General features: G+C 41.2%; 1 protein-coding gene across 7 annotated transcripts in view; it reads left to right on the top strand.

Annotated features, from left to right (window-relative positions):
- The window catches only part of LPIN2 (lipin 2), a 108134-nt gene that overhangs the window by 88459 nt on the left and 7116 nt on the right, over window positions 1–12559 (top strand). For all 7 annotated transcript variants that reach the window (XM_049901064.1, XM_049901059.1, XM_049901061.1 and 4 more), the window contains 7 exons: window positions 77–422; window positions 3721–3820; window positions 7011–7198; window positions 9650–9743; window positions 10123–10192; window positions 10956–11045; window positions 12092–12174. In XM_049901064.1, the coding sequence (XP_049757021.1) occupies window positions 77–422; window positions 3721–3820; window positions 7011–7198; window positions 9650–9743; window positions 10123–10192; window positions 10956–11045; window positions 12092–12174 (971 nt within the window). The remainder of the gene's footprint in view (window positions 1–76; window positions 423–3720; window positions 3821–7010; window positions 7199–9649; window positions 9744–10122; window positions 10193–10955; window positions 11046–12091; window positions 12175–12559) is intronic.

The raw sequence follows: 12559 nt of genomic DNA, 5'->3' as shown, positions 1-12559 counted from the left end.
AATCCAGCTTATGAAATAGATTAACAGACACCTTTGAAACTAGTTTTAAACTATTATAATTCAATTTTTTTTTTAGGTCAGCAAACGAGAGAGATCTGACCATCATCCCAGGACAGCTACAATTACACCTTCAGAAAACACTCATTTTCGGGTAATTCCCAGCGAGGACACCCTTGTGAGTGAAGCTGAGAAGGACACTTCCCTGGCAGACACAGTCTGCACCGTGGTGAAACCCGAGCCCAGAGCCCTGTGTAAGCAGGCGCGCGGTACAGCCTCCACCGCAGAACTTCTCGAAGCTCCTCTTGGGACTCCTCACGTTCCATCTGTGGTAGATGCAGACCACCTTCCTAGCCCATCACTGCTGGAGGCTTCCTTGGAATTAAAGCCAGCGGCTAAAGTAGACTCACCGTCCAAGAAGAAAGGTAATCGTTTTGTTTGATTTGGCATCGTTGTTGTCAGTTGCCACGGAGTCAGCGCCAACTCATGGCGACCCCACGTGGAGCAGAACAGAACGTCACCAAGTCCTGGGCCATCATGGGTATGTTTGAGTCCGTTGTTGCAGCCGCTGGATTTGACATTAGGCACTCCGAATTCTGATGCTAAGTTACTTCAGCGTTTCAGAGTCGTGGGTGACCAGCCGTGTATTTGAATTCCCCAATCAGAACATATCACACACTTAATTATGGTTACTTGTTGTTAATGTATCGTTTCATTAGATGGTAAATTCCCCTGGACCAGGACCCTGACTTCCTCACTTTGTATCCTGACTGTTGCCACCCAGTAGGCCCTTGAGAAGCACCGAGAAATGGGGGCATTCTAAATAGTTAATGAGTAAAATTAACCATTGTAGTGATTAGGTATGTAAATAAAGAGAAAATCTGAATAATTGTATGGTTAAACAGAAAAAATTAGAATGATAAAAAATGTTCTCACCTGAAATACCTGGTTAGTTGAAGCCAAATCAAAGACCCTGTTATGTTTGAATTGTTTGGTCATTTGTGAAATTCATGCTCTATCAAATACCTTTTTTGCCATGATGTGAGGTATAAAAAGATGATTATTTTCCTCTAAAACAGAGAAGATAGGTCCTACTCTTGGTTTAACAGCTCCATCTCCCTTTCAGAATACAAGTTTAATAAATCAGAACATTCTTAGTATTTAAAAATATGAAGTTATCCATTCCTGCATGGTACAGTAAGGGTTAGAACACACTATGTGAACATTGGCCTTGGATGCTGTGTTCGGGGGAGTAAAGCGTCCCCTGAAACTACCCACATCACCAAACACCTTTTTTTTTAATTCCAGTACCAAAGGTTAGAGCGTCACAGACTGACTTAATAAATATCTGCTATAGTTTTTGTATAGTTAGTTAGGGACTTTCAAGGTCACTCACAAATAACGTTAAAAAAATATATATATATAGTAATTTGACAATCGAGGCAATTGTGGTCCAGTCTTATCGTCCACTAGTAGTCACGTTCCTCAGCACCGCTTCCTCTCAGATCTCAGCACTTCTTTGAAATGAAAAGCCCTCGGCCATTTGTTCTACTCTGAGAAATATTAAGGGAGAAAAGTCCAGTGCTGCTGTGGTGAATGTGCACAGTGGCTAAGCATTTGGCTGCTAACCAAAAGGTTGGCAGTTCGAATCCGCCAGCAGCTCCTTAGAAACCCTATGGGACAGTTCTACTCTGTCCTGTAGGGTTGCTATGCTTCGGAATTAACTCGACAGCAACAGGTATTGTTAGTTAGCTCAAGGAGCCCAGGTGGCACAATGGTTAAGTACTTGACCGCTAACCAGAAAGATTGATAGTTCAAACTCACCAGCCACTCTGTGGGAGAAGTGACCTGGCAACCTGCTCCTGCAGAGATTATAACCTAGGAAACCATATGGGGCAGCTCTACTCTGTCATATAGGGTCGCTGAGTTGGAATCCACTTGACGGCACACCACAACACAACATTGGTAGCTCATAGTGTAGGACCTGACTAGAGAGAAAACGCTGAGTGGTTTCCCACCATTCTTTTGGTCTCATCCTTTTTTCCTCCACCTTTTTATTATGAAAAATTTTGTGCATATCTGTGTTCTTGCTCTTTCTGTCTTTCTATTCACAAACATGGTTTTTAATTATTTTAAACCATTTGAAAACAAGACATGACATTCACCACAAGGACCCCAAGATACGCTTCTAAGAATAAAGAACATTCTCTGTATAACCACAGTAGTACTACCATCTTGAAGAAAAAAAGTGATCCTGTCTAATACTTCGTCTGTTTTACATTTTCCTAAATATACCAAGTTACCATTTTAGTGTTGGGTTTTTTCATTGTTTGTTTTTCCAAAACCAAGATCCCATCAAGGTTCACATGTTGCATTTGTTTTTTGTGTTTATTTAATCTTTTTTTTAAGAACAACACCCACACAGAGACGCTTACACCTTCTCCGCTCTACACCCATGACATTGACTTTTCAAGATCCCAGCCAATTGTCTTGTAGACTTTCTCGTGTTGCACATTTGTCTGATGGTTTTTCCTTAAACTAGAAGTTAATTCTAGAGCAGCACTAGGCAATAGAAATGTAATGTGAGCTGAAGATGTGATTTTGTCTTGAAGTAGTAAGATTGAAAAGGTAAAAAGACACATGAAATTAAATTTAATAATACATGCCATCTAACCAGTAAATCTGAAATACTGTAATTTTAACATGTAATCAGTATAAAAAATTAATTGAGATATTTTGCATTCTTTTTTTGATAATAAGTCTTATAAATCCAGTGTGTTTTACATATTTCTTAGCACATTTGGTACACCTCATTTCAGACTTGTGACGCTACACAAATGTTCACTGGCCACGTGTGGCTGGTGGCTACTGCAGGGGGCAGAACAGTTCCAGACGCTTAATCACCCAGAAAACCCATTGCCGTCAAGTCGTTTCCCACTCATAGCGACCCTATAGGGCAGAGTAGAACTGCCCTATAGAGTTTCCAAGGAGCACCTGGTGGATTTGAACTGCTCACCTTTTGGTTCGCAGACATAGCTCTGTGTTTCCAGAGGCTTAATTAGATTTGGATTAAATATGTTAAGTATGTTTTATATTTTTAATTAAAGGTTACTTTATGGGATATACTGGGTACTTGATATTGCATCTCGTAACACTCCCACTATTAATGATGCTAAATTTGTCCACTTGTTTAAGCTGTCGTCTGCCAGATTTCTCTATGGTAAAGGATTTTTGTTCCTTTGCGATTAGATTGTGATCTTTGGGTCTGTACTTTGGCACACCATGTGAGTATCTTTTTCTCTAACAACCTTTCAACTAGTGATTTCAAATAATAGTCTCATTCTTACGATACAAGTGATTGCATCAAGTTTGCTCTTGCTTGTCCTTACCTATAAATTAAAAAAAAAAAAAAACCCTTCACTGTCAAATAAAAATTATTTAGAGTTTCGATGACTCATGCAACAGCAAAGGAAAGAATGCCTAAGTCAGCCTGCGTTCACTGAGCAGCTGTGACTTGTATCGCACTGCGTTGCACTTGCATTGGCTTGGGTGAATGAGATCCAACACGTGAGATAAAGATAAAACCCTCTCACATAAAACCCTGTCCCAATCATGGCAGGTTTTATTGTTTGCAGAGTTTCTTTGTTTTCTTGCATAATCGTAAATAAAGAATAACTGAGTTCTTACCTCTGTACGTCTGTTGTGTTTTTCTTATAAACACAGGTGTCCACAAGAGAAGTCAGCACCAGGGACCTGATGATATTTACCTAGATGACTTAAAGGCTCTGGAACCTGAAGTCGCTGCCCTCTATTTCCCTAAAAGGTAGCGTATTACCTAATGTTATGGTGACGGGTGAATGGCTCTGAAATATTCTCGCTGTTTCTAGAGCAAAGCATTTCATCTGAGGAAAAGGAACAAGGTGTGGGGTGTTCTTTTACTAAATCTGTTGATTGCGTCGGGTTTTGGAAAATTCAGAAATTGTGCATGTGTTTGACTGTAGGGCTTTGAAATTCACAGCATACCTATTTATGAAGAAATTTCCAGTGTAATGAGGAGAGGTACCCTAGGAAAACCTACAAAAGCGTATAGAATGGGTATGACTTCCGATCGGCACTTTTTTCAGTTATTACTGTGAACTCTGCATCCTTGGGAAAATTCTGTAGCATTTGTTTCATTAATTATGTGTTTTTAAAGTAAAATATCTTCATTTATTTGAAAGCATTTTACAAAAAATGCTTTCATTCCTTGAGTTGAGTCTGAGTTCCGAGGCTTTTCTTGATCTCAGACCTGGGCCTGGGGATGGCTCTTTCCAGCGGCACTGTGTCCCCCAGCCCTCTCTGTTTGTCACTTCTCCTTCCCCTCCCTCATGGTTTTTCCCTTTGTATAACTCTGCAACCTCAGACAAATATGGTATGTTTGTACTGTTTTCCCAAGTTTATTTCCATTCTTACGGGAATTCCATTGTTATACTCTGTGATTACAAAACACAGTTTACTTTTCCTCATGGGTATACTCTTAGGGCTTGGAAATACTGATGTAGGTATACGTGATTAAATACTTTTAAATGAGATATTGAAGAACTTATTTCTTTAGGTGTTTATTTGGAATAGAGAAAGAAGATTGATACAAAGGTAAATAAAATTTTTTACACACATTTTTGGAAGGTCCTTCAAACTCCTTCCTAACTCTGTGCCCTGAATTTGCCTCAAAATATTGACCTCACTTGAAATAATAGTTGGGTTTTTAAGGTAAGAGAATTGAAACTACTTCACTTTTTTTTTTTTTTTACAACAGAAAAGTTAAAATGTAAACCTTAAAATATCGCTTTCTTTCAGATTTTCCATTCTATTCATTTATTTATATTGGTATTTCTAAGATAGGTTTCTTAGTTTCTCTTCAAAAAAAAAAAAAAATGGGGAGAAGACTAATCCAATGGGACCTTACTGTGGTCTGTTTTGATTTGACTGGTAGGGCCATTCATTGTCCATTTATCTCATGAGCTAATTATTCCTGGAGACATTTCTTAAATACTAAAAGATAGTGAGACTTTTAATGCTTATAAGCATTAGTTACTGTCACGATCATTGAATACCCAGTATTTGTAAGTATGGTTAAACCTTACTGTAAATCACATCACTTGCCTGGATTTGGCTGCACATTGATCAGATGGCATCCTCCGTGCATTTTGGTGGTGTACTGCTTAGGGTAATGATAGCTGCTGTAACTGACCCAACCCGAGATCTCAGTGGCCTAACACAGTAGACCTTTATTTCTCGCTTGTATGATAACGTTCTAGTGCTGGAGTCTGGGGGAGGCCTTCCACACAGGGATCTGGGAACTTGGACTCCTTCATTTTTAGGCTCCACCATCCCTGTAGGACCTCAGAGTCTATCATTGCAGCGCTCTGACAGAGAGAGGAGGGTTACAGGGGGCAGGTTTCCATGGGCCAGGCTTGGAAGGGGGCACATCACACCACTGCTGCTCACATGGAAGACTTGGCCACTTAGCCCCATGGCCACCCCTCACTGCAAGGGCAGCTGAGAAAGGTGACCTAGCCGCGTATCCAGGAGGAAGAGGAAATGGGCTTTGTGAACACACAGCAGTCGTCTGTTTGTGTTTTTCCCAAGGTTCAGCCTTGCCACTCAACCCCACAACATCGTAACAGGCTTTGCTGCTTTATATTGATTTTGGCCTCTTTCACCATTTCCAGTGAAGAGGACGTTCTGTTGATCTAATTAATAGCAATCTTGTGGTGTAACTGCATCACTGCTGAGAGTAAACATTTCTAAAAACCTGAACCTGTTGTTGTTCGGATGCAAAACAGGAGCTTTGGAATCTGCTCTCTAGTTAGCCTGCCACCTTCTGCTCAAATATAAGACGTTTTCCTAAAGATCTTATAACTGCACTGGATCCACATACATTGGTTTGTTTTTAATGGAACTTTGAATGTACCGGCTTTTTGAACAAAGTAAGTGAACATGAAAATTCTGGAACAGTATCTCAAATTTGGCATCAAGTCTCCATTCAAAGGGTGTAGAGTAGTAAATATTTATGACTGAGATACGTAAGGGGCCATTTCCTCGTCCTTTTTCCCTCACATGTATGATTCATTGCAAGAGGCCTCCTTTCTGATTGCCTTCTGAAACCTGGCTTTTGTGCCTTGTCATCCAGAAAAATGAAAATATTGAATAACCTCATCTTTAATCCTGGTCCTCTGTAGTGTGAAAACAGTTCACTTCCAGTTGATTGCTCAGTACATTTCTTTTTTAGGCAGGTCTACCCTCCTGAGAATTTTCTGTTGCTTAATTTCTGCTTTCTTTTGTTTTGTGACATAACAGATGAATTTAGAAAAGCATTATTTTTAACATATACAGCCTTAAAAAAAAAAAAAGACCAAACCCACTGCCATGGAGTCGATTCTGACTCACAGCGACCCTACAGGACAGAGTAGAACCACCCCATAGAGTTTCCAAGGAGTGCCTGGCGGATCCGAACTGCCAACCACTTGGTTAGTAGCTGTAGCACTTAACCACTATGCCTCCAGGGTTCCCAATACAGCCTTAGACTGCAGTAATTTTCTTCGGATGTATTGGTACCACAGCTTTTTCACAAAATTAGGATGAAAAGGTTTCGAAACATCAGATTTTTCTTAATTACCTGTCATTTTCATCATGGAAATTAAATAAATGCTTATAACTCTTTAATCCTTGAATTAAAATCAGTAAGGCTGTAGTTGAAATGGGCGCGTTGTTGTGAGTGACTGTATTGATTTTGTGACGTGTTTACCACATTCACAGTGAATTCCTGAGTAGTATTGTTGAGCGTATTTTCAATGTCATTTATATGGTTCTGAACACCTCCTTCTAAGAAAAACTGTGGCCTGACTATAAGTCAGTCAGCTCCTTTTTAGAGGACCTGAAATTTGGTTTGAACCCCTAAAGAACCAAGTAATAAGCTAGGGATACGAGAAGTTGTACTAAGGCAAATCCTTTTGTCCCTGTCCACTACCTAGTGAATCAGACCCTGGCTCCCGGCAGTGGCCTGAGTCGGACACATTCTCTGGCTCCCAGTCCCCACAGTCTGTGGGAAGTGCAGCCGCAGACAGCGGCACTGAGTGCCTCTCCGATTCTGCCATGGACTTGCCCGATGTCACCCTCTCACTTTGCGGGGGCCTCAATGAAAACGGAGAAATTTCTAAAGGTATGTGAACACTTGGGCCCTGTCTTCACTGCAGAAGCCACCTGGTTAGTCCACTTAGTTTGACAGCCTGCCTTTTAGCCATTGCTGGGTATTGAAAATTTTTCAGTAATCTTGTGCGGGTAACAGGTAAACCCATTGCTGTTGAGTCAGTAATAACTCATAGCAACTCTGTAGGACAGAGTAGAACTGCCACATAGGTTTCCAAGGAGTGGCTGGTATATTTGAACTGCCGACCTGTTGGCTAGCAGCCACGCTCTTAACCACTTCGCCACCAGGGCTTCTTGTGGCTGACAGGTATCTCCTCCCTATAATTATCTGACTCTTAAGCCCTTATTGAAGGCACCTCATGTGGGGTGACATTAAATGTAAACGTCATTGGTAAAAGCATGTGCCTTGAAGGCTCTAACTTCACCATTGAGAGAGCTCAGAGCTGTCCTGTGTGCCAAGTGGCCAGGGTCAGGCACACCGTGTCTGTTTTCTCATCTGTGAAGTTGTGAAATGCTTGTGGGGCTGGGGCCAGCTGCTCTCCTGGGAAGCGCTGGGTCTTAGACGTGAATGAGCGCAGGGCCCTGAGATTGTAGGACAGTGATTGTCCACTGAATAAATGGGCTTTCTGGCAAAAGTACAAGGACTTAGCTTCTGTCTCAGGCTTGAGAGTTGGCCAGGAGTTGAAGCTTGTCACAGGTATAGAAAGGGCCTTTGCAGAAAGGTTTGGGGAGCTTTGGGTGCAAGCTGGGCACCAGGTGTACATTTGTCTTGCCTCCTTCAGCATTGCTGGTTTGGCCTCCCTTTTAAACTACACTCTTCTTAATATCTTCTAGATTTGGCTGGTGGTCCTTGGTTTCCTGTAAGGGAAGGTTTTCTTTTTATCACTAGCGTCATTCTTTGTCTTCTCTCACCTTCAGAGAGGAGCTGAAGGCAGCATGCCTGTGACAGACACTGGAGTGGCCATAGATTCTGAACTAGGTTTTCCTTCATTTTTTCTGTTCAGAGTCACAGGGTACTCATTATGTCTCCTCCTTCTCCATCTCTTAATTGTGCGTGTTTATTTTATTTTGTGCAAAAAATTAAGAGTATGTTAGGGCCAGTGGTTTTTTCCTTGGGACAAAACTAGATAGTTCACTGATAAAACAGTTGGTCTCTGTGCATCTGGAGTAAAAGAGAATAAAGGAAACCAAAGACTCAGAGAAGAAACCTGGCCACACGAACCACAGCCTCATCTCTCCTGAGACCAGAACTAGATGTTGCCCAGCTACCACTACTGACCCTTCTGATCAGAAACACAATAGATGGATCCTGTTAGAATGGGAGCAAAGTGTGAAACAGAACTCAGATACTTAATAAGTCTAGACTTAACTGGACCAGTTGAGGCTGAGGGTTTCCCCTGGACTATTGTCCGAAGATACTTTTTAAGCCTTGAACCAAAACCATTCCACGAGGTCATCTTTTAGCTAAATAACAAATTGGCTCATAAAATAAACCGTATCATCTGTGAGTACTGTGCTGCTTTTAAAAATCATCTGTTTGAGGCCAAACAGTCAACACTTACTCTAAAGCAAAGACAAGAAGGCAAGGGGGCAGGGAAGCTAGATGACTGGAAATGGAACAACCAGAACAGAAATAATGAGAAGGCTGACAGACTGTGTAAAATGTAACCAATGTCACTGAACAAATTGTGTAGAAACTTAAATGAGAACTTGATTTGCTGTGTAAACTTTCACTGAAAACACAATAAAATAATATTTTTTAAGAAGGTAGGTAGGTCAGATTCTTTTCATAATCTTCAGAAGCTCTTACTATATCTTTCTATGTATTTATGTTAATAGACAGGAATGTGTATTTTTGGTTTTGTCTTAAATATTGGTAACTTCGTCCGGTAGAGTTTGTTATTGGAGGAGGCAGAAATGTCAAAGGAAATAATAGATTACCTGGAGGAACAATACTAGCGAGAAATTTCTCTGTCAGCCTGGACCTACCAGAACACAGGTTATGAGCAAAGTACAGCAATTCATGGGAAATCCTCATTTGCTCTGTAAAATTTAGGCTTTATTTTTTTTACAGACCTTGAACTAAATTCTGTGGTTGTTTTTTTTTTTTCCTCTAAGTAATTATAAGATACATTTTATCCAGCGTGCCGCCTCCAGCTGTAGGTCCCCCATGAGTATTCCCCAGCTATGTAGTTGCCTGCTAATAAAGAATGAAAAGTTTTTTCATTAGTTATTGTCTGTCTGGCTGTCTCTTGCTCGCTGTCTCTCACCACATCTGTAATCTATTTTCCTAACAGAGGGAGGATAAAAAAAAAGGTCTGACAGATATAGAAAAAGTTAGTTAAAAAAAAAACAAACCTCATTTTATTCTACAATTCCTGCAATGCAGAGAGTATTGTGATAATTTCATATAGGGGTTTATGTAGTCTCTAACCAAATTGATCATTATTATTTTACATTGCAGAAAAATTCATGGAACATATCATTACTTATCATGAATTTGCAGAAAACCCTGGACTTATAGACAACCCTAATCTTGTAATACGGATATATAACCGGTAAGTTACTCCTGCTTTTGTAACTGTTAAACACTTGCAGTTTTTTCTCCAAGGGCCGTTCTAGGTATTACGGTTTTTCTTACTATACAGCGTGTCATCTCATACAAACAAGCTAGTAGACTATGACTTTGAAGTGAAAGTGAAGCCTCAGCTTTAGTTTTAAATGAGGCGTTGAAATGTTATTTTTCTGTTTTATGGATTCTTACCGCTTCTCTGTTCTGAGAAGTTTGGCTTGAAGCAAAGATTACTCATGTGACAAAAAATTTAGCAGATCATCTTTTTATTAAAAAGAATAAGCAGTTTTGCCTGTTGTTTCTGCTTCTTTCTCCTGTGGGGCGTGTGTGTGTTAATGGTTCTGCATAATTTTTGTCTTTTCCAGTTACTATAACTGGGCTTTGGCTGCTCCCATGATCCTTAGCTTGCAAGTATTCCAGAAGAGTTTGCCTAAGGTAGGTGATGTGTCGCCTTTTTGAAACTGCTAACAACAGATCGTATGTACACAAATCCTCATGTGCTTATTTCTAAACTGGGTACTATTCAAAGCCTTATTTGAGTTTACTATAATCTTTATCGTGGTAAAATGTCCATATAGGTGTGTACACACACACTCGCAAATTATCATACCCAAAATCTTGGAAATTAGCCAGGCTGCCACGTTCTTAAATCTCTTATTAGATGTGTGTGCCCGTTTCTGATGGTGTACAGAAGTTGAGGGGTTTTACTAACAGTAAATTAAATATGGTAAGAAGGAAAAATTTCTTGTTAATATGGGAAGAAGCAGCAAGAAGAGGGCGCTGTGGCCAACAGAAGTGACCATGGTAAAATCAGATCAAATTGTGGCTCATGAGCCTGCTGTATAGGACCGGGAGATTTTCTTTGAACCTGTTCACCAAGGAGACGTCACTAGCCTAGTTTGTCCTCCTCACACCCGAGAGCACGTTTTCCAGGGACCAGGCGTTAGAGCTGCTTGGGTATCCAGACCAGCCAGCTTCACCGGCAGACCTGCCGCGGCATTCAGCCAGTTCTGCTTCGAGAGCAGGGTAGCATCCGTCCGTCAGAGACAGTAAAATGCCCAAGGAGCCTGGGAGGTGCGGAGAGTGTTACATCCTCACATTCCGTAAGAAGGGCCCACCTGTAGGCTAGTGGTAGGAAATAGCCAGCTGCCTCGTGACCGAGAGCTTGCCCAGACTAACCCAAGTTGGTTGTTTCCAGGCAACAGTTGAGTCCTGGGTCAAAGATAAGATGCCAAAGAAATCTGGTCGGTGGTGGTTTTGGCGTAAGAAAGAAAGCATGACCAAACAGGTAACAGACCTAGAGGTAATCATTTCCATGGGCTGAAAAGAAGCATATCTTTCACTTACTGAGAACACCTTTTTGCTGGGCATAAGAAAGTCAGTTTGGGCTGTGTGTAATGCTGTACTACAATACTAATAGTTTGCGTTTTTGAGTAATTACTGTGTGCAGGTAGTGTGCTAGGTGCTTTATATATATACTACCTCTGAATTTTCACCAGCTCAAAAGTATAAATATTTGAAATCCCATTTTACAGATAAGGAAACTTTGGCACAAAGAGGTTAAGTAGCTTAACTGACGTTACGTAACTGATGAGGTATGGCGCTGGGACTTGACCTTGAGTCTTGACTCCAGAGTCTCTCTCCGTCTCACCACATTCCCTTCCAGATGTAGGAAAAGCTACCTTATTCTCCTCCTACAGGTTGTTTCAGATGCAGATAGCTAGAATCTCCCCTTTAAACAAAACACTAGCGGGACATGTTCACCTGAAGAACTGTAGCAGGCAAAGCGGTAGATCAAATCTTGGTTTCCCAAAGCCTCAGCAAAAGAGGGCTCAGGGAGGTTTACGTATTTTTCAAATAACAGAACTGTAGTCAGCCCGGGCCAGGTTCTGGTGATCGGTGGCTCCTTTGAGTCCGTTTCCGCGTGGCTTCTCCACGCCGCCTCCCAGGCCTTTCCCTGGAGGTGCTGAGCCACTCAAGGAGAAGGGGCATCAGTAACTTCTGTATCCCTTGTGGCTCTGCCAGGGACCCTTGTGGCTCTGCCAGGGCAAGTTTGGGCCTGTTGTATTAAATTTTGTGACTTGAAATGGAGTTATTTTAACATTTTCAGTTCAGGCTTTGTGGGCAACAGCTTTTTGCATAGCAGCATGTGACTTCTATCTCAAGTTTCTGTCCTTTGGCCCAAACTAGAGAAAGTCTGTTTCTTGAGCATTTTTATGTTGTAGATTCAAAAAGTAGTTATGCTCTTTTCCTGGAAAGGATTGCTGATGAATTTTTGCTTGTTTGTAGGGAAAAAATGTGTGTGTTGCCATGATTATTCTCTTGCTGTTTTAGTTGCCAGAGGCCAAGGAGGGAAAATCTGAGGTACAGCAAACCAGCGAGCTGCCATCGAACGCTAAGGAGCAAGCCAGTGCCAGGTGGGGGCACCTCGTCCTTCCTCTTAGGTTCACTTCGCTCGGGTACTCCTGCTTTTGGCCATTGAATCTAAGTGGTTTAATTATTAGTGAGCAGTAGCTTTCTCCTGAAGACGCACATGATAAAAAGTGGCTTGTTTGTGCTACTCAGTTAGCCAGCTAACTTCTACTTTTCTAAAAAATACCACCCTAGAGAGGTAAATATTATCCATCTTGGAGCCATGAAATCTGATACTGTGAAATATAAGGCTTTGGGAAAGGTCTAACTTAAGGTACTTCATACCCCTGTGTCCCTGCTCCCCCATTTTGTATCAAGTGCAAAAGGGCAATCTAAAAAGAATCTGAAAGATTGGATTGAGTTCATCCTGACACGTTTCATCACGTGGAT

This window comes from Elephas maximus, chromosome 11 (assembly GCF_024166365.1).
Source record: "Elephas maximus indicus isolate mEleMax1 chromosome 11, mEleMax1 primary haplotype, whole genome shotgun sequence".
Taxonomy (NCBI): Eukaryota; Metazoa; Chordata; class Mammalia; order Proboscidea; family Elephantidae; genus Elephas; species Elephas maximus.
Note: the sequence above shows the minus strand (reverse complement) of the source record. Positions and strands in the feature narration are given on the sequence as shown.